The sequence below is a fragment of the Ambystoma mexicanum genome, chromosome 5p, assembly GCF_040938575.1.
Source record: "Ambystoma mexicanum isolate Mex_15411 chromosome 5p, UKY_AmexF1_1, whole genome shotgun sequence".
In the NCBI taxonomy this organism is placed as follows: Eukaryota; Metazoa; Chordata; class Amphibia; order Caudata; family Ambystomatidae; genus Ambystoma; species Ambystoma mexicanum.
This window is the reverse complement of record NC_090930.1, coordinates 1,147,020,660-1,147,048,207: the sequence shown is the minus strand read 5'-3', so window position 1 is coordinate 1,147,048,207 and position 27,548 is coordinate 1,147,020,660. Positions and strand designations below refer to the sequence as shown.

General features: G+C 48.7%; 1 protein-coding gene across 1 annotated transcript in view; it reads right to left on the bottom strand.

Annotated features, from left to right (window-relative positions):
- C5PH5orf22 (chromosome 5p C5orf22 homolog) overlaps nucleotides 1-27,548 on the bottom strand; it is a 746,374-nt gene that overhangs the window by 58,553 nt on the left and 660,273 nt on the right. The window contains exon 7 of the mRNA XM_069613612.1: nucleotides 19,197-19,318. Within this exon, the coding sequence (XP_069469713.1) occupies nucleotides 19,197-19,318 (122 nt within the window). The remainder of the gene's footprint in view (nucleotides 1-19,196; nucleotides 19,319-27,548) is intronic.

The window sequence follows — 27,548 nt, the reverse complement described above, 5'->3', positions numbered from 1 at the left end:
CCCGTGCCACTCGAAAGTCGAGCTTCCTTAACTCCTGAGGCTTCCTGGTGCTCGCCTGCCACCTGAGACAGCCTGCTGGGAAGGAATGCTTCCCTCGCTTTCGCTTCACCCTGCGCAGCCTTGTACTCTGGACTTCAGGAGACACAGACCCTTGCAGGAACCGCTACCGTCTTCGCCTTAACAGTGGTCCCGGAGTCACCATCCTCCTCCAGCTTCTGCATCGGCTGCATGCACTGCTCTGCCTGCTCCTTCTGCTCGACCCGCACTCCTCTGGCCTGCACCTGAGGGTGTCTTTTAAGCCTCCCATTCTCCCTCAGGTGTGGGCCATTTGATTAAAAATCTGACCATCCCACAACTTTGTTCCTCTTTGGCTTTTATGGGACAAAGTTAGTTTTTCTGGTTGGATGTTCCTTCTTAAACTTATTTCTGTTCCCTGTAATTTCCTTTAAGGAAATATAAGGATTAGTCATCAGATTTTATTGAAAAGAGGAATAAAGTTCTTTAGGGTTTAAACTGTTATTATTCATAGACGTCCCCTTACTGCGAATTTGGGAGTTAAGGGCACTTCTTGCTTTATGAATCTCCCGGGTTTTAGAAGGTTTTTTATTTCTCTTAATGCAAAAGGACTTCTGATAATGTGTACCCACATTAAGATGTTCAACTTGTGGACTAGGAAGATATTTATGACACCAAGCCATTACATATTTTGGAATTGAGGAAATGTCCGCCCTGGAGGAGGATAAGTACAGCATCTCATCCCACTGAGTCTTCTCATTCTCCTGGACCCTTTCTCCTCCCAGGAGATCCTCCCCTGGAACACCACCCCCAAAGTCAGGATCCGAAAGTGTCTGCCTTTCCCTGGCCACTTGGGAGGAGACTTTAGGCTGGGGCTTAGTGATAAATCCATAGGATCATCACACTAAACAGTGAAGCAGGGATTCTAAGACAATCTGCAATGTAGGCACTTTACCACATACCCTCTGAGATTTCTTGGTACTGTAAAGGTGTTGAAAAAGGAAGCTGACGGAAAGGTTGCATGGTGGTTGGCAAAGACATATTCGTAAGAAAAGAAACCCTCACTATCCCCATCTTCTAAGAGGGGTTTCCCTGCCTCCAACTAATACCAAAAGGGGGCTGTCGGCATGTCTGTCGAAATCAAATTCCACTGTCCTGTGTCACAACCTACTTCTATCCCTTACACTACAACTAAAGACTAAGTCTACCGAAAGGTTACTTCTCCAGGAGAACAACTCCCTTCTCCTGGTAGGTGCATGGTATTCCCAAAAATCTTCCTTGGCAAAAAGGATGCCAGGGGAATGACTCCCTTCCCCTTGCTTGCGGTTCCAACAAACCTTTACAACAGTCAACATTCGGAACCAGGAGAATGACTCCCATCTCCTGGCAGTGGTTCACTCACTTCAATATAGTTTGTACCAAAGCCAGGGAGAATGACTACCTTCCCCTGGCATCGCTTGATCCAAAGGGGTTTTCAGTTTCCTCAACTTTCCGAACCAGGAAAATGATTCCCTTCTTCAGGTATTGGCAAAGTCCCATGTCCCTCTCTGAGCCTCAGTGGGCTTTTCCATGACACTGCAGCGAGGATGCTTTCCTCCGATACTTGATATACATCTGTCGTGGTCTCAGACCCTTCTCTTATGGCAAGTGGGCTTATTGCTGCCACTGCTGCGAGGAAGTTCTCCTCTGATGCTAAATGTAGCTGCCAGATCCTTCTCTAGTGGTCAGTGAGCTTGTTGGTGCCACTACGATGAGGAAGCTCTCCTCTGATGTTCAATGTACCTGCCAGACCCTTCTCTGGTAGTCAGTGGGCTTGTTGCTGCCACTGCAACAAGGAAGCTCTCCTCTGATGCTCAATACGTCGTTTCCAGTAGTCTGACTGTTACTACTAGGTCAGCAGAGTGTCTCTTGAGCCTGCCCTTCTTCCACCTTTGTGTCCCCTGCAGGTCTCTCGTACCTCTCGTTACCTTTGTTGGAACTCTGGTACGCCACTGGGACTTTCTGGGGCTGCAGCACTTCTCTTTGGTCGACTTTTCTCTGACTTTGCAGGAGCTCTGCGGTTCCGCGCTCTCCTGGACTGCTCAGCTTCTTCCTGCGTCACGTTCAGGTCCCCTCCAGCTGGACCCACAGAGAACTCCCCCAGCACCTCGCCGGCGTTCTTTGCTAGCGATTCACTATGGACAGCCGACAGGATTTGAAACTGCTACTCACACCCGCTGCTTCTCCCAGCTAGACTTGACACATTCTTCAGTCCTTCTTCCCTTCATATAGAATGTTGCCAGTCCTGCCCTGGCGGATTGTCATAGTGCTTTGTTGTTCTTGATGGATTGATCCTCATACATCCTCTGGGCCACTTTGTACGAGCAGAGTAAGAAATCTTCATGTCTCCTGGGCTCTTCTTCGTCCTGGTACTTTCTATTGTGGTAATTTCTCCTATGCTACAGAAGAACAATTTACTTACCAACTGTAACGTTCTTTCGACTGGATGTTCCTCCCACGTATTCCTCATTTTATGATAACTCGTTGTCTCCATCTTCGCTGCTTCGGAAAATTATTTCTCTCTCGGCAGAGGGCGCTGTGCTCGAGGTCGTGGCGTCGATTGTCCCTCGACGGACTCTGTACTCTGTCGACGTCACCGATGGTATAAATAGCTCCAGCCGCACCTGTTGCTTCAGTTCTGTTTTTTCAATGAAACATATAGGAGGAACACCCAGGCGTGCCCCATAACTGATGCACTCATCTTGAGAGGAAAGTGTAAAAAAACGTAAACTGTACTGTGGCGTAGGATGGGAGGGTCGATGAGGAATACGTGGGAGGAACATCCAGTTGAAAGAACTGGAAAGTTGGTGGGTAACTTGTTCTTCGAATGGATTGTGTCCTCTTATGTATTCCTCATCTTATGATAGACTCCCCTAGCAGTGACAATTTTGGAGGCGGGAGTACTAGTTTTAGTTTTCGTGAACAGAATGCAGAACTGCCTTGGCAAATAATCCCTCATTGGAGGAGGCAGTATCCAAGCAGTAATGCCTGACAAAAGCATGCATTGTTTTCCAAGTTGCAGCTGCACAAATATCTGCTGCTGGGACTCCCCTCTTTAGATCCGCAGAAGTAGCCATTCCCTTTGTAGAATGGGCACGAAGACCATCTGGTGTGTCTTTTCCCGCTAATCTGTAGCATTCAATTATGGCTAAGATGATCCAGCTGCATATGGTCTGTTTTGTTACAGATAATCCTACTTTTTGACCAGGATAACCCACAAATAGTTGGTCATCTTGTCGCAATTTAGACATCCTTGAGATGTAAAAACTAAGAGCCCTCTTGGGATCTAGTCTGTGCAGTCGCTCCTCTTCCTTGCCCAAATGAGGAGGATGATAAAAGGTTGGTAGTACTATTTTTTGTGACAAATGGAAGTCCGAAACTACCTTTGTTAAGAATGAAGGTTTTACTTTAAGGACTACCTTACCCTTATAAAAGAACAAGTTACTTTCTTACCTGGTAACGTTCTTTCGATGGGATGGTCCGACGACGTATTCCATATCTATGACATGTAATCACCACAGCTGTGCTGCTTCGGAAACTTTTTCGGCGTCTGCGTCCTGCGTCGATGACGTCGATGCGCCGCCGTCGAGGACCTCCTCCGACGTCCGACGTCATCCGATGTGATAAGTAGGACGCACGACGCCAGTAGCCTCAGTTGTAGTTTTTTCCCCCAGAACGTGTGACATTAGTCAACTGCCAGTCCGACACAAAGCCTTGCGGAACGTAAGCTGCAATCGCAACAGAAATTCTGCAGCGGGGAAGGCAGGGTGGGAGCGATATGGAATACGTCGTCGGACCATCCCATCGAAAGAACGTTACCAGGTAAGAAAGTAACTTGTTCTTCGAGGGGATTGGGTCCTCCGACGTATTCCATATCTATGACAGACTCCCAAAGCAGTACCAAATCAAGGAGGAGGGAAAGAATTTAGAAACAAAATTTAGAATAGCCAATCAAATAGCAGAGCAAAGGACCGCCTTGCCAAAGGCCAGATCCTGCCCTCTGATGGAATCGAGGGAATAATGCCGTACAAATGTATGTACTGAAGCCCAGGTGGCAGCATCACAGATGTTGCGAATAGGAACACCCCTCTGCAGGGCAGTAGATGCAGCCACGCCCCTGGTAGAATGGGCCCGCAAGCCAGCCGGTGGGTCCTTACCCGCCAAGCGGTAACACTCCGAGATGGCCAAAATAATCCAGCGTGACAAAGTCTGTTTCGTCACAGCTTGCCCCAAGCGCTTACCAGCGTAACCAATAAAGAGTTGATCGTCCACTCTGACCCGGGACATGCGAGAAACATAAAAGCTCAAAGCTCTCCTAGGATCAAGCCTATGGAGCCTCTCCTCTTCCTTACCAGGATGCGGAGGAGGATAGAATGCCGGAAGAACAATCTTCTGGGCCAAATGAAATTCCGTCACTACCTTTGGAAGAAAAGAAGGACGAACTCGAAGGACAACCCTGTCCTTGTGAAATACAGTGAAGGGTGGCTTAACAGAAAGTGCCTGTAACTCACTCACTCTGCGAGCGGAAGTAACCGCAACTAAAAACACAGTTTTCAAAGTCAACAGCCTCAAAGGGCAAGAATGTAAAGGCTCAAACGGAGCACCCATAAGAAACCTAAGAACAAGGTTTAAATCCCAACCGGGCACCAGGAAAGGCGACGGAGGGAACACATTAGTGAGCCCTTTCAGAAACTGTGAAATTAAAGGGATTTTAAAGTAAGAACATTCTTCAGATGAGCGCTTAAAGATGGACAGCGCCGCCAGGTAACCTTTAATGGTACCCACTTGCAAGCCCCTGTGGGCCAAAGAAAGCAAAAAGGACAGAACCATGGGGATGTCACATGCAAAAGGATCCACATTCTGAACTCTGCACCAGTCGCAGAACTTACGCCAACGGCAACGGTACAGAGACTTAGTTGCGGGCCTTCGGGCCGAAAGCAACACCTCCATCACGTCTTCAGGGAGGTCCCAATCCTTATACCTCAACCTTTCAGAAGCCAAGCGTGAAGGTTGAGGGATCCGACCTCTGGATGGAGAACCTGACCCCCCTCCCGTGAGAGCAGATCGTCTCGGTAGGGAAGACGACGTGGAGGGCAGATGGACAAGTCGAGAAGGTCCGGGTACCACGTCCTCCGAGCCCACGCCGGAGCAATGAGGATCATCCGGGAACCGAACTTCCGTAACCTCCGCAGCACTTGCGGGATGACGGGGACTGGAGGAAACGCGTACAGCAGCGGGAATGACCACTCCACCACAAACGCGTCGCCTAAGGCTCCTTTCGGAGGAAATTCCCGCGAGCAAAACCTCTCGCACTTCCGGTTGACACTGGAGGCGAAGAGATCCACTTGAGGGGTCCCCCAAAGGGCGAAGATCTCCAGGAGAATCTCCTGAGCCAACTCCCACTCGTGAGAGATCGCGCTCTGCCTGCTCAGAGCGTCCGCCGTCACGTTTTCGTCTCCGGCCAGATGAACTGCCGAGACCGAAACTTCCTGCCGGATGGCCCAGAACTCGAGCTGCATCGCCTCCCTGCACAGAGGAAGTGACCCTGCCCCCCCCTTTTTGTTGAGGTAGTGCATGGCCACAGTGTTGTCCGTCATGATCAGGACAGCCTTTCCTCGCACAGTCGGCAGAAAAGCCTTCAGGGCTAGCCTGACGGCCCTCAGCTCCAACAGATTGATATGGAGTCTGGACTCCGACGGAGACCAACGACCGCTGACTGTCAGCCCGTTGGCATGAGCTCCCCATCCCGTGAGGGATGCATCCGTCACGATCGTCACCTCCGGCCAGGGTAGCCAAAATGGAGCCCCCTTCATCAAGTTGCCTTCGACGGCCCACCACAGAAGGTCCCGGGCGACCGAGGGCGGCACCTGAACCGGGTCCGACATCCTGCCGGAGGACTGCGACCATTGCGTCTTGAGTGCCCACTGCAAAGATCTCATCCGCAGGCGAGCCTCTGGCACCAAAAGAATGCAGGATGCCATGAAGCCGAGCAACCTCAAGAACTCGAACGCCGGGAGCGTCTGGGCATGCTGAAACTTGTGCACCATCTGCTGAATGTGAAGAGCCCTCACCTGGGGAGGAAAACACTGCCCCAGGGAAGTGTCGAGCACTGCTCCGATGTACTGGAGCCTCTGTGTTGGCGTCAAATGGGACTTCTTTAAATTGAGGGAGAAGCCCAGCCTGTGAAGGGAGTGGCAGGCGACGGACAGATGATCCAGGACTTGCTCGGGAGAGCTCCCCCTGATCAACCAATCGTCCAGGTAGGGGTAGACGTGAATCCCCCCTTGCCTGAGATGCGCTGCCACCACCACCATGAGCTTGGTGAAAACCCTCGGGCGGAGGTCAAACCGAACGGCAGGACCCGAAACTGAAAGTGCGAGTCGCCAACCGCGAACCTCAGGTACTTCTTGTGCTTGGGATGGATCGGCACATGGAAGTAAGCATCCTTGAGGTCGAGTGACACCAACCAGTCCTGAAGCTGAAGGGCCTGGAGGACTTGAGAGAGAGTAACCATCTTGAACTTGTCCTTCCTGAGGAGTTTGTTCAAACCGCGCAAGTCCATGATGGGTCTCAATCCCCCGTCTTTCTTCGAAATCAAAAAATAAGGGGAATACCATCCCTTGTTCCTCTCCGCTACAGGCACCAGTTCTATGGCGCCTTTCTCCAGCAGGGCTTGAATTTCCTGCGCAAGGAGCGGATCCGGACACTTCAAAGAGAGGTTCCCCGGTGGATTGTCGCGAGGCCTGTGCCGAAAGGGAAGACAGTAGCCGTGGGTTATGATCTCCAGAACCCACACATCTGAAGTAATGGCACGCCACTCTACAAGATGCTGCGCCAGCCTTCCCCCAACCGGCGAACCATGGTACATGGCCTCATGACTGAGTAGGAGCGGCTGCGGCGTTACCTGAGGGCAAAGAGGCAACTGCCCGAGCGGCCTTGGCACCACGGGTACCTTGTCGTCCACCTCTGGTACCCCTGCGTTGGCCCCTTTGACTGCCAGCTCCTCTCGCTCTACCAAAGGACGAGTAATAGCGAAAGGAGCCACCCCTCCACTGCTGTCCCCTAGGACGAAAAGGCGGAGGTTGGCGAACTGCAGCGCCCAACGACTTCGCTGCAGCTTTTGAGGTCTGCAACCTCTCAAGGCTCTCGTCAGCCTTGCTGCCAAAAAGATGTTCACCATCAAAGGGCATGTTGAGGAGCCGGGACTGCACATCAGGAGCAAACCCCGACTTCCGCAACCACGCAAACCTGCGTATCACGGTGCTCGCCGCCATGGACCTACTGACGCATTCAGCTAAGTCCAAACCCGACTGAACGGACTCACACATGGCATCCTTACCATCCTGGACCATAGCAAGGAAACCATCCCGTTCGTCCCCTTCGGGAATATGTTCAGCCGCTAACGCAACACAGTTCCACAGAGTGTGCGTGAAACGCGACAAGGCACAAATGGAGTTGGCCGCCTGAAGCGCCATACCACCAGAAGAAAACACCTTCTTCGCCCAGCCATCAAAACGTTTGTCGTCCCTATCAGGAGGGATGGTAGGGTACGACGCCTGCTTTGCCGGGGCCGTGGCCGCCTGCACCACCAAACTTTCCGGAGTGGGGTGCCTGGTCAAGTAGCAGGGGTCGCCACTGGCTGGACGGTATTTTCGCGACAAGGATCTGCCCACTGCCGGGAGACTCTCCGGAGCAGTCCAAGCCGCCGCCACCCTACGCTGTAAAGCCATATGGAACGGCAGTACCGGGTCAGTTGGGGGACCAACATCAAGGATGTCCGTCAGATCATCCTGCACAAACTCCCCTGGGGGAGCAGACCATCCCAGATACTCAGACACCCTAGCCATAAGGCGCCGGTATGAGGAATCGGCATGGGAGCCAGGCTCAGGCCGACCAAATTCCACCTCCGGAGAGGTGTCCAGTCCACTGGCATCATGCAGCGACTGCCTCAAATCGTCAAATTGACTATGGCCCGAGACAATGTCATCCGGCACCTGACTAGGAACCAGGCCATCAGAATCCTCATCCGCCTCCGATATAAATTCCAGGTGGCGAAAAGGCACCCGAGAGTGCTTGCTCTTAACCAGAGCCTTCCTAGGGGGTACACCCGTGACACGGGGGACCTCCGACACGAAAGGCGTCGATGGCGTCGAGCGAATCGGCGCCGACGCCGAGAAAACCGGCAACGGCGCCGAGAGGATCGGCGTCGACGTCGAGGAAATCGGCGTCGACGTCAGATGCAGCGCCTCCAGTATCGGCGGCGTCGACACAGCCCTCGAGGCCGGAGCCCCGAGCGTGTCCCTCGACGACCTGAACGTCGACGGCCTAGACGACGTCCTCGAAGCCGGAGCCTCGAGAAAGCCTGTCGACGCCCTCAACGCCTCAGACGTCGACGTCTTCCTCGAAGACTTCACAGGAGCACACGGTCTCGAACGCGTCGAGGACCGGGACCTGGAACGGGTACGGCGAGAACGAGCCTCCTTGTCCGAACGGGACCGCTCCCGTGACTCGTGCCGACCACTCTTGCGAGCGGCGTCTCTCGAACTCACACGGCCGACCCCACTCGGGGGCGCGGACGGCTGAGTACCCTGCGACTCAAGAATCGCCAACATTTTCTTCCCGAAGGAAGCCCATTCCTCCGGCGTCGCACGGCTGGTGGGGTAACCGACGTGCCGGGCAGAATCCTCGGAAGAGGACCTGGAAGGCGACCGGTGACGGCGCTTCCGAGAATGCCTCGAAGAGGCTGAGGAGTGGCGAGACCCACTCCTAGAAGAAGACCGACGAGACTTCCGACGATGACGCGGAGAGTCACCCCTCGAATCATCCGTCGAAAGCCCCGCCGACTTCGACTTCCGGGGCTTGGACACCCGACCTACCGACAACTTCTTCTTACGTTCGCGTAAGGCTTTGGACGTGAGCGACAGGCAGTCAACACAGTCATCCGTGTCGTGGGCCACCCCGAGGCACCAGAGGCAGGCGTCGTGCGAGTCAGTCACCGACATCTTGGACCCACACTCCCCGCACTTCTTAAAGCCCGGACGCGGGGTTGAAGACGAAGTGGAAGACATCGTCGAAGGAATATTCACAAACGAACAGGTTCGAAGAACCAGAAAGAACAGAACTCCAATGAGTCGAGGCTAGAACCGAGAAACACGAAGCAACACGTTCGCGGAAAAAACGGAACTGAGGCTACTGGCGTCGTGCGTCCTACTTATCACATCGGATGACGTCGGACGTCGGAGGAGGTCCTCGACGGCGGCGCATCGACGTCATCGACGCAGGACGCAGAAAAAGTTTCCGAAGCAGCACAGCTGTGGTGATTACATGTCATAGATATGGAATACGTCGGAGGACCCAATCCCCTCGAAAATAGTATATGGTGGTCTGCATGAGAGAGCCTGAAGTTCACTACCCTGCGGGCTGATGATAGGGCCACAAGGAGGACAGTTTTTAGTGTTAAAAGCCTCAATGGACATGAGTACAGAGGCTCAAAAGGTATGCAAGTCAAGAATTTTAATCCTAAATTTAAGTCCCAAGTTGGGACATAATAAGGTATTGGAGGGTATACCTTAGTAAATCCTTTTAAGAATTGAATTATTAGTGGTATTTTGAAATATGAAACCTCTTCCGAGGTGCGCTTGAAAACGGACAGCGCAGCAAGGTATCCTTTGATTGTTCCTATCTGGAGCCACAGATTGGCTAGATGTAATAGAAAAGAGAGCACTACTAGAGTGCCACATTGAAAAGGGTACACATCCTTATCTTTGCACCAGTTACTAAACCTGTTCCAGCGACATTGATACAAAGATTTTGTTGCTGGCCTTCTGGCCGAAAGCAAGACTTCCATTACGTCATCCGGAAGATCCCAATCCTTGTATCTCAACCTCTCAGAAACCATGTGTGAAGGTTGAGTGTCTTGGCCTCTGGATGGAGAACCCGACTTTCCTCTTGCGAGAGAAGATCCTCTCTTTGCGGAAGACGTATTGGAGGGCAGATGGACAGGTCTAGAAGGTCCGGGTACCATGTTCTCCTGGCCCAATCAGGGTTAATTAGGATCATGGTTGTCCTGAACTTTCTCAACCTCCTGATTATTTTGATTGATTGATATTTTATTTCTATCGCGCTCGTACACAAGTGTTTCAGAGCGCGACCTGAGGAATCACGGGGGCTGGGGAAAAGGCATACAGCAGTGGAAACTTCCACTCCACTACGAATGCGTCTCCCAGAGCTCCTCTTTGAGGAAATTCCCTTGAGCAGTACTGATCGCACTTCCGGTTGATCGTGGTGGCGAACAGATCCACCTGAGGGGTACCCCAAAGGGCGAAGATCTCCAGAAGGACTTCCTGAGCCAACTCCCACTCGTGGGAGACTGAACTCTGCCTGCTCAGAGCGTCTGCCGCCGTGTTCTTCTCTCCAGCTAGGTGAAATGCCGATAGAGAGATTCCTTCTTTCATTGCCCAGAACCAGAGCTGCATTGCCTCTCTGCACAGTGGTAGTGACCCTACACCTCCTCTCTTGTTGAGGTAGTACATTGCCACGGTATTGTCTGTCATTGGGCCTCATCACGACCTCGGCGGTAACCCTTAAATCCGGCGGTAGCGCTATTACTGCCGGATTTAAGGGTCCGCCGAATCAGGGCCTCGGCGGATTTCAACCCAGCTCTGAGCTGGTGTGAAATCCGCCGAGAATTCGAGATCATACCGCCGGCGGGAAATCCGCCGGCGGTATGAGCGCAAAATTTCCCCATTGAGCCCAATAGGGAATGGGGCATTCCCGAATGGGCTCAATGGGGAATGGGGACTTCCAAGCCCGCCCAACTCGTGATCCTGCGCTATTAGCGTCAGGGGCTATGGCGGTCGCGCTAATAGCCCCCACGCTAATACCGCCGGCGTTACCGCCGAGGTCGTGATGAGGCCCATTTTCAGGACATTCTTTCCCTGTACAGAGGACAGAAAGGCCTTCAGCCCTAGTCTGATTGCCCTCAGCTCCAAAAGGTTGATGTATAGTTTGGACTCCAGTGGAGACCAACGGCCACTGATTGTCAGATCGTTGGTGTGTGCTCCCCACTCTGAGAGTGAGGCGTCCGTCACTACTGTTATCTCCGGCCATGGTTGCCAAAAAGACTCTCCCTTGAGAATGTTGTCGTTGCAAGCCCACCATAGAAGATCCTGAGCAACTGCGCTCGGGACTTGCAGAAGATCTGACATATTCCCTGAGAACTGGGACCACTGAGTTCTGAGTGCCCATTGAAGGGATCTCATTCTCAACCTGGCCTCTGGTACTAGGAAAATGAAGGATGCCATGAGGGCGAGCAACCTGAGAAAATCGAAGGCCGGTAGACGTTGGGCATTCTGGAATTTTGTTACCATCTGCTGGATGTGGAGAGCTCTCACTCCCGGAGGCGAGGCTTTTCCCGAGGAAGTGTCCAAGACTGCTCCGATAAACTGGAGCTTCTGGGATGGTATCATGTGGGACTTCTTGAAATTGAGGGAGAAGCCCAATTTGTGGAGGAAGTGGCAGGTGATCGAAAGATGTTCCTGAGCTTGTTCTGGAGAATTTCCTCTGATCAACCAGTCGTCCAGGTAGGGATATATGTGAATACCTCCTCTCCTGAGATTCGCTGCCACAACCACCAACAGTTTGGTGAAAACCCTCGGAGGGGAGGTCAACCCGAATGGCAGAACTCGAAACTGATCATGAGAATTGCCAATCGCGAACCTCAGGTACTTTCTGTGCTTTGGATGGATTGGCACATGAAAGTAAGCATCCTGAAGGTCCAATGATAGCAACCAATCTTGGAGTTGGAGAGCCTGAAAGATCTGAGAAAGAGTCACCATCTTGAACTTGTCCTTCCTGAGGAACTTTTTCAAGTTTCTCAAGTCCAAGTTGGGTCTCAGTCCTCTGTCCTTTTTTGGAATGAGAAAATATGGGGAGTACCAACCCCTGTTCCTCTCCGCTACAGGTACCAGTTCTATGGCACCTTTCTCTAGCAGGGTTAAAATTTCCTGCAACAGGAGCGGATCTGGAGTTTTTGATGGAGTTGGCTCCCGGTGGATGATTCTGAGGCCTTTTTAGGAAGGGGAGACAGTAACCTCGGGCTACTGTTTCCAGTGCCCAAGCATCTGAGGTAATGCCCCGCCATTCCTTCAGATGCTGAGAGATCCTGCCTTCCACTGGTGTTTTGTGTAACAAGGTCTCAAAGGGATATGGAGGCGGCTGCAGGAGTGGCTGAGTGTACAGATGCCGCTCCTGAGGCTGATTTTGCACCTCTTCCTCGTGCTCCACGAGGGAAGTTTCTTTAGCCCCTTTGAGAAGCCTGTCCTCTTCCTCTACCAAAAGAGGAGTATATCGAAAAGAACGACCCCCCCCAGGAAGATGAGCCGGAATAGGGTTTTAGAGGCTGGCGCATAGAGGCGCTAAGCGATTTAGCTGCCGCTTTCGAGGTCTGAAGTTTTTCTAGGCTTTCATCAGCCTTGCTGCCAAACAGCCTCGAGCCATCAAAGGGCATGTTAAGGAGTCTGGCTTGCACATCTGGTGCAAACCCTGTCTTCCTCAACCACGCAAATCTGCGTAGCACAACGCTTGCAGCCATGGACCTGCTAATACCATCAGCAGTATCCAGTCCAGACTGGAGACATTCCCCCATTGCCTCCTTCCCGTCTTTGATTATATTCAGGAAGCCTTCCCTTTTCTCGCCGGAATATGATCAGCCGCCGCCGAAATACAGTCCCACAGGGTATGGGTAAACCTGGCCAGGGTACAGGTAACATTTGTCGATTTAAGGGCCATACTGCCTGACTTGAAAACTTTACGTGCCCATGCGTCAACTTTTTTATCCTCTCTATCTGGAGGAATAGTGGGATATGCAGTCTGTCTTGATGTAGATGCTGCCTGAATGACTAGACTTTCTGGAGTCGGATGCTTATTTAAGTATTCAGGATCCGTTCCAGCTGGTCTATATTTTTTTGGAAAAGTGCTATCTGCAGCAGCAATACTCTCAGGTCTATCCCAGTTTTTCTCCACCGTCCTCTGAAGAGCCCTGTGAAAGGGAGAACTGGATCTTTTTGAGGCCCTCTGACAATTATATCCGTCATGTCATCCTGTTCAAAAACGGGTGAAGTGTTACCCCAACCCATATATTCTATTACTCTGGTCAAAAGACCCCTGTACCCAGCATCTGCATGCTCTGCAGGATCAGGTCTGGCAAACTCTAATTCTGGGGAGGTGTCAATTCCACTGGCAGAATGTAGAGTATCACTCAGATCTCTCATTCTAGATTCCTGGTCAATAAGTTCCTCAGGAACTTGCTTTGTGCCATAAGGAACTCCAAAAGGAGTAACTTTGTCTTCTTCTGAGCCAGATTCCTCATAAATTGAGGACATGGACTTAGAAAAGTCTGACCTGGGCAAAGGAGTGAATCTCCTTTCTTCTTCTACCATACGCGTCGAAGGGATTGATAAATCCTTCGAAGTAGTCGAAGGAGTCTTCGATGACGTTGAAGATGACTTCAACACGGGCGTCGAGGATGTTTTTGGTGCCGAAACGGTCGACGCCGACGGCGTCGATGAAGTCGTCAAAGCCTTTGACGACTTGTGTTTTTTGTATGGCACCAGAGAAGTGCTCGACTCTCGAAGAGTCTTCGACGGCTTGGCGTTGACTCGAGTATTTTTAGTATCCTCGACACTACTGGTTTTTACCAGTGTAGTCTTGGACTTCCCTTTGTCGTCCAATGGAGCGACCTTAGGGGTATGGCTTTTTCGAAGTTCTTTCGAGGGGGTCAGGGCCGCGTTCTCGAAAACCTCCATCATCTTTTTACGGAATTCTTCCCATTTACTGGGAGAATCCGATTTTGTCGGACATCGAATTTCTTCGGTCGACTCTGAAGAAGATGATGATTAGGGAGATCTATGTCTCCTCTTCATTTTTTTAGACAATGACAAAGAGTGTCTCGATCCACTCCTTTATCGAGATCTCTTGGAGTGCCTATGGCAATCCGATTCCTTCGAATCAGTTGTTTCTTATGTTTTTTAGACGTAGCCTTCTTAGAGGCTTCCCTCCCCACCGACAGTTTACCTCTCCTCTCACAAAGAGTTTTCTCGATCATGGATTGGCAGGAACCGCAGTCGTCGGTTCGATGACTGGAACCGAGACACCACAGACAAACCCGGTGGGGATCCGTGATCGACATTTTTGATCCACAATCTACACACTTCTTGAACCCAGTCTTGGGTGTCGAAGGAGTCGAAGATGATGACATTTTCTTCACAGAAAATCTGAAGCGCGCCGTTCTCGACAGTGAAGCAATCGGAAAAACGGAACTGAAGCAACGGGCGCGGCTCGAGCTATTTATACCATCGGTGACTTCGACAGAGTACGGAGTCCGTCGAGGGACAATCGACGCCACGACCTCGAGCACAGCGCCCTCTGCCGAGAGAGAACATTTTTTCCAAAGCTGGAGACAACAAGTTATCATAAGATGAGGAATACGTGGGAGAACACAATCCATTTGAAATACATGGATCTACTCTCAAGGACGTTTTTTGGCATGGAGGGGGGTAGCTGAGGTTGGGGTGAGATGTTGGCCAACAGGCTATATCCTAGGTGATCATCCTTATCCCCAGAGGAGAAGTCTCTCCCCATGAGGTCCTCCCCCATTATACCAACCATAGGGGGGCTATTGGGTAGCAGCCACACCTGCCTGGCCTCATGGGAAAGGGCTCCCCCTTGGGGAGAAGGGAATTTAAGTTATGGATGACAAGGCCTACAATAATACTGTCTTATAGGGTTTACATGTAAAATACACAAATTGCATAGTAAAGCAACAAGACAACATTTAAATCGTAAAAGAAACACGTTAAGCCACAATAATACCGTAGTATATTTACTTTCCACAACATGAATGGAAAACGATACCTCCCAAAATGCAAACTACTGTAAGCCTGAAGAATCTATGTATCCACTGTACTTTTAGCACTTTAAGACACACAAAAAAAGAAGGGGTGTCATAAACTCAGTTAGACATGAGGATTATTTGTTACAACCATTCAGCTCATTTTTGTGTGTCATGCAGAATGCTAAGGACATTCAACAACGGACACAAAAGTAAACTTATTTCTTTTGCATGTGAAGCTAGTAGATGTCCTGGATATAAACAAATGTGTCAAAGGATGCTTTATTGTGTTACTCACTAAGTGTCAACAGCTTTGCAAAGTGACAGGTGCTATGCAAGGTCTTTCAGCTGGGAACGTCCTGTCGTGCATAAGAAAGGCTCAGCTGCTGAGAACAAACGAAACGTGTTTGTGAGTTGGTTTAGCTGCTGGCTGCAGAGTCATGGATCAGGCCTGTGTTCCTCGGTGGGGTTGCGCCTTGCAAAATGGGCAATGCTTCATCAGCCAAGCCGAGCTAATTGCATATTTGGCTCAGGAGGAAAACATTTGTCCAGGATGCTTTTAGTGATCCTTTTTACTAAGGGTACGCACTTACAAAAACAAATGGTACGGCATACCAATGATTTATGTGACACTTCCACCTCTGGTCCTAACATAAACATAGTGGGTGGAACCTCTCTTTCGGCCTACCTCTCCCCTCTGGCTACTTTAACTCTGCCCTCTACCCATATATGCTGATTTCAAAGGGACTCCAGTAGTGAGACCCTGTTGTGAGTGTGGCTTTGTTATGTTGTCAGTGCTTCCTTTGAAGCACCAGCTCGCAGCAGACCTCATGGGGCCCTGGGTTAAAGGTGTTGGCCTTCCTCTGGAGGATCAAGGAAAACAGCTCCCCGGTCATTGTTCCACATGGTAGTTGTGGAGACACCCAGGCCGGAGGGCGAATACACATCAGCCCTGCCACAGCTGAACCCCTGTTCACAGAGCTGACAATAGTATGATATCAAATTGCTGTGGCTGTATAATTGTGTGACCCTAGAAGCCACCATGTCATAACCAGGCATAGCTTATTTTTACAGTTTAATGGGCCACCAGGCTGACTAGGTAATACAATTATTATAATTTCAATCAGATGTGCAGACAATTTAAAAGCAACTTCTGCCTGCCGCAACTTTGTTCTCCAGCAACTTTCAGGAATGCATATATGACCTTTGAACCTCCCCTTCGGCCACGGAAGACCTAGTGCAACAGATGGCAGGAGATTGGTTTAGCAAAGACACACGAGTATACTATAATTTTGGCATTGAGCTTTATAAAAAGTGGTGCCCAATTAGTAGGCCTCCTTTTCGCAGATGAAATTAGCCGCATAATTTCATCACTAAAAATCAAATAAACTAGAGTTTTCATTTGATCCCAGATGACATACCTGATCCTATTATTGTTCAGTATCCTTTGACATTACTCACACTTATTTACCTTAAGGAGAATGATTCACAAAATTATTTTTTGACTGATGCTGGCTACTGGGAACGTTTGTAATCGCAGCAGACTATGAAGCAATGCGTAAGCTACAAAAAATAGATATCAATCCGAGATGACTGATAAACTACAGGATCTATTTGCGTAGAGGATTAAAACCACTAATCCATAGTGAACCAATGAACCAAAGCCTGAATGACCAATAACCCTTTGTCAAAGGTGTGATGTCAAGTGCTCATGTGTGCTTTTCAACTGCTTCTGTAAGTTTTTGCTTGTCTAGAAGTAAATTAAACCCTGATTCGGGTGCGCTTCTTGTACTTATCGCTGTCGCTCCCATATCTATAACGTGTGATTTCTGTTGTAGCAAAGCACTTGCTCTCTCCTTTCTCTTCATATCACAATATGATTATACACAACTTTAAAGCACCGTACACCATTTGACAGTTCACCGTTTATTGTACGACATGATATGATAAATCATTTATAACGTGCTTGTACACAAGTGTTTCTAGGCGTGCCAAGACAAAGGAGGGAAGACAGAGGGTGGACAAGACAGAAGATCTTACTAGGTGTTGTGTCATTCAGATTGTGCAAGTGCAATATGAGAAGTGCAAGGGGGAGTGCAAGGGAGAGGGGAGGGGAAAACAGGGCAGCAATGCTCTGAGTAAGTGGAGCCAGGGCAGTGCGGCTCTGGGTAGTGCAAGGAGAACAAAGGACTGTAGGGTTACAGTTACAGCCCCAAGTGTGTGGTAGGCCCGGAGACAGTGCAAGTGTGACTGATCAAGAAAGAGCCTGGTACCCAGTGAGACTCTGAGGGTAGACAAGCAACCAGTCAGTACAGCAGACAGGTATGTCAGGAAGGTCAGCAGGGGTGGGAGAGAGAGAAAGCAGAGGAGAAGAGGAACGTTTTGAGCTGCTTCCGGAACTTCAGGTGGTTTGGCTCAAGTTTGAGAGGGCCAGGGAGGCTATTCCAGAGGGAAGCACCTGCAGAGGAGAAGCATCTAAACCTTACAGATTTGGAGGTAGCTGAGCGAAGGGCTCAAGAAGGAAGGTATTTTAGAAGTGTGCCTTGGATGTAGTGTGGGCCTGGCCCCAGAAAGCCTTCTGCACAATGCTAAGGGTCTTGAACTTGATCCTTGCAGCCACTGGGAGCCAGTGGAGCTATTTAGGGCTGGAGAGATACGGTCCCTGGGCTTTATGGCCAATGATAAGTCTCGCAGTCCTGTTCTGGATTAGTTGCAGAGGGCGGAGAGTAGAGGAAGGCAGATTGAGAAAGAGGCTGTTGCAGTAGCCCAGCCTAGAGAGTTATAAAATTCTCATTGCTTGAGTTAGTAAAGTGAACTACATTTATTGACCTATGAAACCTGTAGGGAGGCCTCTTCACTAAGCCTATTTTAAAACCGTATACAAGTAATTCATGCTTTGAAAGGCCACCCAGGCCGTCTCGTTTAAAACCGTATACAAGTAATTCATGCTTTGAAAGGCCACCCAGGCCGTCTCGTTTATTTTACTGCTCATCCAGTGATAATCTTGTTCTTGTTACAGTGATGCTGTTCATATTGCAGATAGTATAACATAACTATATTTTATAAGTAACATGGATGAAAAGTATCCTCATCATAAAGGGGGGGAGGACTTTGTTGTGGGCAAGCACCATTTTTGATAGTGATGTCCTTGGAAACATTAGACCGTTGAAACAAAGGGGAGTATCGTTAGTACAGAGTTATCATTATTTTGTTAAGCAATTGGCACAGTGGATGTAAATGCTGAGAATGTGGAAAGGGGCATAAGAGGGTGGGATAGTTTCCTGTACAGATTAATGGGAACCAAGGTACGCCTTCCTCAATGCCGAGGATATATGATAACGTGCAGTAAAGCAACAGCAGATCAGTGGAGTATTAAAGTGTTCTCTTCTCATGAAGCCACAGGACTGTCTGGTAAATTGCAGGTAAGTTCTTTTATTCAGTCAAACAGTTAAAGTTGCAGTAACTATATACATGGATCACTGGTGCCCTCCACCCAAGTAACTGATCCCAATGGTCCTCGGAGGCACACTCAGGGGACACATTCCACTATGAAAACACTCCAGTTAGGCACACATACACAATACACAGATGCAGGCAACTAGAACGCCACAAGTATGTATAGCAAACACTCCTAATTGGTAGCAGTCTGTCTCACTAAGAATAGTATCAATGCAATCAACACAGTCACTTAATAATTTCATTTTTCTTGATGCTTCCTCTTCCCTCTAGTGTGCCGGCGGACACCAATAAAATCTTGTAAATTAACATTTGAATATTTTGAAATCTTCTCTTTTATAATTCTTAGATTCTTCCGGTAATGTTCCCAAACTGCATCTGGAAAATGTATGCACTTTAAAACTGCACGGTTTTACTTTTTTAAATAGAAGAATCTGAAAGGAAATGTAAAGGCCTTTGTCCCCGTTCAGGTTTGAGATGAAGGATCCCTTCCTGCTTCACTGAAATTGAACTTGCTTCATAAACTTTGGAAAGGGAAAGACCGTTACTCCATATGCTTCCCTTTCTTGTGTAATACAGCCCCTTTAGGAGCACCAGCATTAACATTACATAATGTGCTTGTAGAATTCTCTTAAGTCTTAGATTCAAGTATACAATTTGCAATTTGATTTGAGGTAAGACTAACTTATCTATCATACGGCTCCATTCAGCTTCACTGGAACAATCCTGACTGTAGAATTGGGCTTACAGAGAAAGCATTGTCACAATACATGAGCTACTGTATTCACACTCTCACCCAGGATTGGAAGCCCATCTCTGCAAAGTCTCCTCACCATCATCCTCACAAAAATCTGCAAACGCTGCTTCGAGGTCTTCCAGTTGACGAACTCGATATTCGACACAATTTACTAAATCCTCCTGCAATGAAAAAGAGGACATGAGGCTGACAGTGGGAGTTAGCTCACTCGGTTAGCATTTAACTTGTAAATGAAAGGTCGAATTTTGGGGATCAAAAGAGGAATGAGTAGAACAGATTTAGAAGGTACATCAGGAGGACAAAAAGCAGATCTGTTTCCAGGGCTGAATTCAGATAGCGTGTACAGTACCCCTGTGAATGGACAAAGGAACTACCACGGATCATATTCTGAGGAGCTACGGCAGCTGCCTTTGATTTAATTAAACAGGCAGGATCCCTCCCACCTACTGTAGTTTGTGTAAACCATAACAACTGATTAAGCAAGGCACAATCTACTGGGAAATTAAGGCCTTGAAAGCTTTTCTGCCAGGGAATGTTCTGGTATGGGTAAGCTGAAAAATTGGCATGTTGACTTGACATACAGATGTGACAATTAGCAAGCTATCTACTAAGTGAAAAATGCCCTGTCACAGGCCATGTATTCTAAAGGAGGCTTGTGATGCTGGAAATGAATTAGAGGGATAGGTCCTCCATATCCTTGCCCTTTATTGCTTTATCATGCATGTTCTGTCTTGTTTTCCGTGCAGGAGTTCATGTGGGACTCCTGGCAGTGTGGCTCTTCCTCTTTTTGGTTGTGGTGAACAGACCCTTGGGATACCCATGGGTAGGGGTACAACCCTGTACTCCTAGTGTATGTTTTTGGGCACCTGTGTGTGGCCCACAGAGCAGGGTATGGGTTGTTGGCAGCTCCATGCTGAATTTGACAGGTGCTCCGAGTATCCTCCAATTTGGGGATACCCAGGCCCTGCCATTGAAATCAGTTGATTCCTGATAGGAAACAAGATGGCCCCTGTGGCCTCTTGCTTTCTATCGCCTGTTACCTTATTTTTCCCGAAGTCCCGGGAAGCCCTGACTCTGTCCCCCCCCCCTGACTAGCTGTTGGATGGAAGTTCCATATATGGTATTTTGGGGGGAAGTCCCGGACAGACTGGCTGGTGACTTCCCAATGACTGTATGTTGTGGGCATGCCCGTGGGGTGGGACCTGGGTGAATGGAGTGTGTGACGAATATGTATTTCATGTTATGGGTGTCTAGTATCTGGTGTTTGACACAATGACTGAGCCAGCCCTGCCCGAAACTGGGATGAATGCAGTGTGGAGTGCTGAAGGGCATAGTGCATGTCCGAATCAACATTCCGTGTGGTGAGTGTCTGGATGGAGAAGAATGGCCTGAATACACTGTGAGCCTGATTGGCTGCCTGCCTGCCTGAATGCCCTTCTGAATGATTGGTTGCCTGAGTGTGACCCAACAGAGTGAATGGGAGATCAACAGTATATCTGGGGGCCTCTCACTTATGGAAATCGTTCAGAAGCTAAAGTTGATACTTGATGCTTAACCTTGAAGCCCGCTGGAAGAAGAAGAATTGCTGCTGCTGTCCTTCGCTAATCTGAAAGCTGTGGGGCTCCCAAGGAACTGATCAAAGAGAGGACCTGCCTAGGAGACCTCTTCCCAAGCTACAAGGGACCATTGTGCACCAACTGATCTTTGCCAAAGCTCCCCGGACGCCAGACCCTCGAAAGGCTGCCGACCGGAAAAGGGGACCGCCTCGGAATCACAAAACAAAGAGCCCGGACATTGAAGTCCACCACTGTCGACGACCGCCATCGACGACCGGAACTGCAGTGCTCCTTTGCCTAAGACATCTGATTCACGGACTCCCTTGCTCATCACCGTCAACTGCTTTCGTCCTGCCGGAGAAAGTCAAGGCCGCTGATGACCGAGGAGTATCCGCCGGTGGGTTTCCCACCACCTGAAGACGTCAGAGATGCAGACAAAGGTACTAAAGCCAGCCGCGCTTACGTCCCGTTCGCTGACGCCAGAAGCCGACAACCCAACTACCGTGCTGGGCCAAAGTTCTTCATTGACTCTTTGCGGTAACAAACTCTCGTCGTCGAGGTACACCGCATGCCTCAGCTTGCAGGATGTTTTCGGCCGATCGTCAACGAGCACTGCAAGAATCGAAGCTGCTGCCGCAACAACAGTGTTCACCCTTTTATTTCTCTCGATGGCCCGTGGCTCCTGCCTTAAAGGGAGTGCACTCGAGAAGGGCCCGCCGACGAATCATCAAAGAACTTTACGAAACCAGGTACTTTGGGGTCGTGGAACCTTTTAGAAGGCATCAAGACTATATTAAGCATAATTGGACTGGGCTTGTCAAATAAGCTTTATTTACAGGTTGCACAGTTGAGGGGACCCTCGCACAGAACTGTCTCTAGGCAGAATGGGGACTGTCCTGCCATTGCTTGATTTAACTTGCTTTCTTTCTGTGTCTATCGTTGATCCATCTTATAATCTGATTCGTATGCCATTTGAACTGTTAGCAGTTGATGCATTTCAAAGGAATCAATAGTTAAGAGTGGTACCTCGTAGACCTGTATATATTTGCCATTATAGTATTGCTAGAGTACAGAGTGTGTTATTGTGATTGTGTATATAATCTTGAACCTTAATTATATAAAGACTCTGTTTTCACTAACATAGTGTGTAGACATTCCTTTGTGGGTGCTTGGGGACTGCACTGTACTTAAGAACCAGCCCGCATCACTTCCTGAGAGCTAAGCCTTGGTTGCTCGACCACAATACCAATATAGAGAACCTTGGCTGAGGTGCTCTGTACCTCTACTCTGCTGTATAGGGAGCAGGAGTACAGATACCCCCCCTCCGGTGCTTTACAAGGCTTTGCCAAAATGAGAACAATGTTCACACCTCTTTGAGGATTACATTTTCAGCAATGGGAAGAACATATAGGGAAGTTATGCTAACTACATCTTCAACATAAAACAGATAGCGGGTGCATAAAAGGACCTATCAGGTGCAATTGTATAGCCACCACCAACTGCCAAGTAGCTTTTACTAGTTAGGCAAGCAAGAGAGCTTATTTTATTTTTGATTTCCCATTAGCAAAACCATTAGTCAATTACTGTGGTATTAGATTGGCACAGTCTTTTCTGTCTGACTACTTGAAGTTTCATTAAACCAAAGCAGAAAGGTGCCAGGTTTAAAGAAATGTCTTCAGAAACTAGGCTTCCAAACCAGCAATTAAAGGGACAGACTTATGGAGACTTATCTTGTTTCTGGGACTTGGTATCTGACTACTCCTGTTGTTGTAAAATGGTGAATGCCATTACAACTAGCTCAAAATCAACATAACGTTAAAAAGGAATACGTTGCCTAACTTGATATAGGCTCTTATGTCACGACTATTTTGTCTGATTTTCTGAACAGTGTTTTAGATTACTAGCAACATGCTTTTGCTTTTTTAAATGTATTTTTCTAATGTTTTTCCTAACTGAAGGTATGAATAAATTATGAATTATATATGTATCACAGTAAAGATTTAATGCACGTTTTACTGTAAGATGTTGATATAGGCTAACTACCTCTTATGTTTAAAAATCTCTTGCCCCGATAAAAGGTAGAGTCACTTCTTATGTAGTACTATTGGGTTTACCTTTAATGTATACCGGGACGTAAGGGGACTGAACAGCCCTAACAAGTGAGTGGCAGTTCTGAAGGAAGTTGATAATGAGGGGCCTGAAATAGTCTGCTTGCAGGAGACGCACTAATGAAGGAGGATGAGGGACGTCTGCATAGTAGGAACTACCCACTGCAATACGATGCTACGGCAGGAGCTAAATGGGTGGGGGTGGCAATTCTATTCCATAAGAGTGTATGAATTGAAGAGGCCAAGGTCAAACGCGATACAGAAGGGAGGTATGTGATGGTGAAAGGGAAAATGAGGGGCCAAATGCATACATGGGCATCCGTCTATGTCCCCAACCAGGGACAAGAAGAGTTCTTTGAAGGGTTCCTAGAAGAACTGGGCAAGTTTGTGGAGGGAGAAATGATCATATCTGGGGACCTTAAACTGGCAGCTGATTCTGTCTGGGATAGGTCAGGGGGCCTGAGGGGGCATGCAACGGGGACGATGTCCAAACACTTGTTGGGAAGGTTTAAAGAAGAGGGGCTCTGTGATGTGTGGCGGGCAAGCCGCCCGCAAGAGAGAGAGACTACTCTTTCTAGTAGGCTCTAGAATGGAAGACTACCCCTTCTACTCCCATATCCGTAACACCTACTCCAGGATAGATTACAATATGGCAACACGAGGGATAGTCCAGGCAACCAGCAAAACATACATGGGGATCATGACACTGTCGGACCACGCTCCAGTCACATTACAGTGGGAGGGAGGGAACATGTGGAGAGGGACGGGGGGATGGAGACAAGAAGATGATCTGATCAGAGATTGCAATGTGAGGCAACAGAGCGAGAACGAGATACGCAAATTCACGGAGGAGTGGGGAGAGGAAGGGAACAACCTGGGGGAGAGATGGGATGCGTTTAAACAGCACATAAGGGGATACTTCATAAAAGCTGCAAAGAAGAGCCGAGAGGAACGGAGAGAGGCAGAGGGGGGACTAGAGAGAGAGATGTGGGAACTTGAGAAGGGGCACAAGGAAAAGGGAAAAAATAAAGTAGCTAGGAAACTAGCGCAAGTGAGAGGACAGCTGAGACAGATGACAAACAAGTCAGTGGCAAACAGCCTCCTAAGGAGCAGGCAGAGGTTCTATGAACAAGGTAATAAAGTAGGGACAGCATTAGCGAGACGCACAAGGTCCAGAGAACAGAAAGCATTCCTAGACACTGGAGGATAGAGATGGCAAGCAAGTAGGGGCAGAAGGAGCCATACGAAGGATTGTAAGAGGTTTCTATGCAGACCTGTACGGGGAGGACCCAGGAGAAAGGAAAGAGCAAGCAGCATCCTTAGCAGGCTGGAAGGGGCCAAGACTAACCCCCGAGCAAAAAGACCAATTAGAAGAATCTATAGTGTGTGAAGAGTTGCAAAGGGTGATATCCCGACTAAAGGCAAACAAACGCCCAGGGGAAGATAGGCTTACGGCAGCATTTTATATAACGTTATGGAATCACTAGCAAAAATTCTTACGGAAGTATTTAACCACTTTAGAGATGAAGGTGGGATTACTAAATCCATGAACATGGCACACATCACACTCATCCCGAAGGTGGGAAAAAAACCACACATATGCTCCTTGTACTGTCTTATAGCAACTTGGATGCCAAATTATACACAAGGGTACTAGCGGCGAGGTTAGAGGGGATCCTACAAAGGTTGGTGATGCAGGACCAAACAGGGTTTATACAAGGACAGAACCCGTTTGACAACATGAGGAGGGTACTGCACGTCATAGATAAGGCGGGGAGAGGGGATGACCACCTGTTTGATGATGCTAGATGCCGAGAAGGCATTTGACCGCGTCAACTGGGCCTTTATGAAGCAAATACTCCAGAAGGTGGGACTGGGACCAAACATTTTGAGAATGATACTGGCTGATTACCAGCACCCACAAGCTAAGGTTAAAGTGAATGGAAGACTGACCAACCCATTCTCAATAAGGAGGGGAACAAAGCAAAAGTGCCTGTTGTCACCAATCCTTTTCGCTCCAGTGATGGAACCCTTTGCGCACCGGTTAAGGGAAAATAGCAAGAACCGAGGGATTAGATGGGCAAGAATGGACCATACAATAGGCCTGTCTGCCGATGATGTGATCCTGATGATCACTCAGCCGGAGAAATCGATACCAGCAATAATGGAAGAGATAAAAGGTTTCTCTGGGGTGTCAGGCTTTAAAGTGAACCTTGGGAAGTCAGAAATTCTAAACTTATCCATAGGGGAGAGGGAAAGGAGCCAACTGGAAAGAAGCAACCCATTTAGGTGGGCATCAGGACCAGTCAAATATCTGGAGGTGAACTTAACCACTTCTATCAAACAAATAGTTATGTTATTTATAGAGCAGCAAAGCCCTAGGGCATCCAGGCGCTGAGCAGAGAGACAGAGCTATAAAGGGGGAAGCATCCAACGTCTCTGAATATTTACATAAACAGTCTTGTTTTTAAAGATTTCCTGAAGGCCAGATGGTCTTCCTCCTTTCAGAGAGATTCTGGCAGCTCGTTCCAAGCCTGTGCTGCCAGAACAGGTAAAGAGCTGCCACTTCCCCGGGCTCTTTTAACACGACCCACTCTAAGGAGGCAGGCCTAGGCACACTGAAGGTCCCTAGCTGGATGATAGGTGGCTAATCTGTCTTTGAGGTACTGGGGGGCAGTCCCAAAAATACACTTGTGACCTAGAGTCAATAACTTAAACAGGACCCTGGCCGATACCGGTAGCGAGTGCAACTCTTTCCGTGCTGTGGACACTGGTTTATTCGGCGCCATTTGGTGGACAATGTGCACAGCTGCATTTTGTACTTTCTGTAATTTTTGGATAACATCTTTGCTGGCACCACCCAGAAGGGAGTTGCAGTAGTCCAAGTGGGGAAGTACGACAGCCCGAGCTAGCTTTGCCCAGTTGCCTTTAGAGATCATGGGGCCGACCAGTCTTCGTACTCTAAGGTAATAATTTGTATTTTTTACAATTGAGTCCATATGGGCGTCTCCATTCAGGTTAGCCTCCATATATGTACCAAAGGTCTTCACTTTGGTAGCCACTACAATCCGGCTGCCCTCAATGAAAAAGCTAGTGAAAGCCTGATCAAGACCTTCCCTGGCTTGTTTAGACCTGTATATCATGAACTCAGTCTTCCCGGCATTCAGACATAGCCAGTTAGAAGACATCCAGTTTTTTATTATCAGGAATATATTATTAAGCTTCTCCTGGTCCTCTGCATGATTCCCACTGAGCGCCATAGACAACTGAAAATCATCTGCATAGTTAGTAAAAAAAGAGACCTAATCTTTCTAACGCCACACACAGAGATTGGATGTATATATTAAAGAGTAATGGGGACAGTCATGCTCCCTGGGGGACTCCACAAGCAGTAATTTCTGCCTCGGGTGAGATATCTCCCCAGTGGACCCTACATCTACAGCCCTCCAAGAACGATCTCATCTATCTGACCGCCTCCCCCTGGAGGTCCCCTGTAACCACCAGTCTCTCCAAGATCTTGTGGTCCAGTAGATCGAAGGCTGCCAATAGATCGAGCAATATCAGCAGCCCCGATCTCCTTCTTTCCAACATTGTCAACATCTGTGTTTGTAATTCAATCAAGGCACTTTCTGCGCCGTGGAAACGTTGAAAACCTGACTGCTTCTTATGACGGGTGCCCACGGCTTCCATGTATGATTGGAGCTGTATGGTAGCCACCTTGTCAACCCACTTCAGGAAAAACAGTGTGTTGTTAATAGGTTGCAAGTTTGCTGCATCATTGGGGTCCAAGCCCGGGTTCTTCAGAAGTGGGGTCACTGCCAAATCTTTGATCGATTGCGGAATAGTACAGTATTTAAATGAGGCATTGAAAAATCGACACAGGTAAGGGGCAAAAATTACATGGTGTTCCAGGATTAACTTGGATGGCAAAAGGTCCCCTGGACAACTGGTGGTGTGCATGACTTTAAGAAAATCTTTAATTTCCATGATGGTTAACATTGAGAAACTAAAATCTGTAGGGGGTGTCACCTGGTGTTGATCCCCAGAAACAGGTATTGAGCTATAAACACCTTATCTAATTGCCCATTTCCAGAAATGACCTGCGCTGCAGCCGGCTTCAGCTCGTCCAGCTATTCCTTGATCTTATTCTGTGCAAGCCGGAGCTAATCTGAGAAGGCCCTTTGGACTTTTGCACAGTCTTCCTTAGTTGGATTTATGGTCCGATTAAGAACTCTGGGTTTTTCCCATGTTCTAAAAAATTTAAGAGTTCCTTGGTTTGGTTCCCTGCCCTGTTTATCTGATCATTGTAAGGAACAAGTTACTTACCTGTAACTGTTGTTCTCCGGCATGGGTCTGGCATGGATTCACATGCTCATGAATATTCCCCGTCGTCAGGCTGGGAATCCTCGGTAAAGAAAAAACCAGTATCAGTTTCGTTTCTGATCTGTCTTTCGTAGTAATAACCAATCACTGGTCTCTGCGTCATACTGACCACAGCCAATGACTGCCCTCTACCTAAGCACCGCCTCTGGCAGCCATCTTCAGATTTGGAAGCACGTGAAGTGGCAGTATGACCAAGTGAAGAGCCGCAGAGGGGTAGGCGGGAGGGTTCGCATGTGAATCCATGCCAGACCCATGCCGGAGAACAACAGTTACAGGTAAGTAACTTGTTCCTTCTCCAGCATGGGGTCTGGCATGGATTCACATGCTCATGAATAAAGAATACA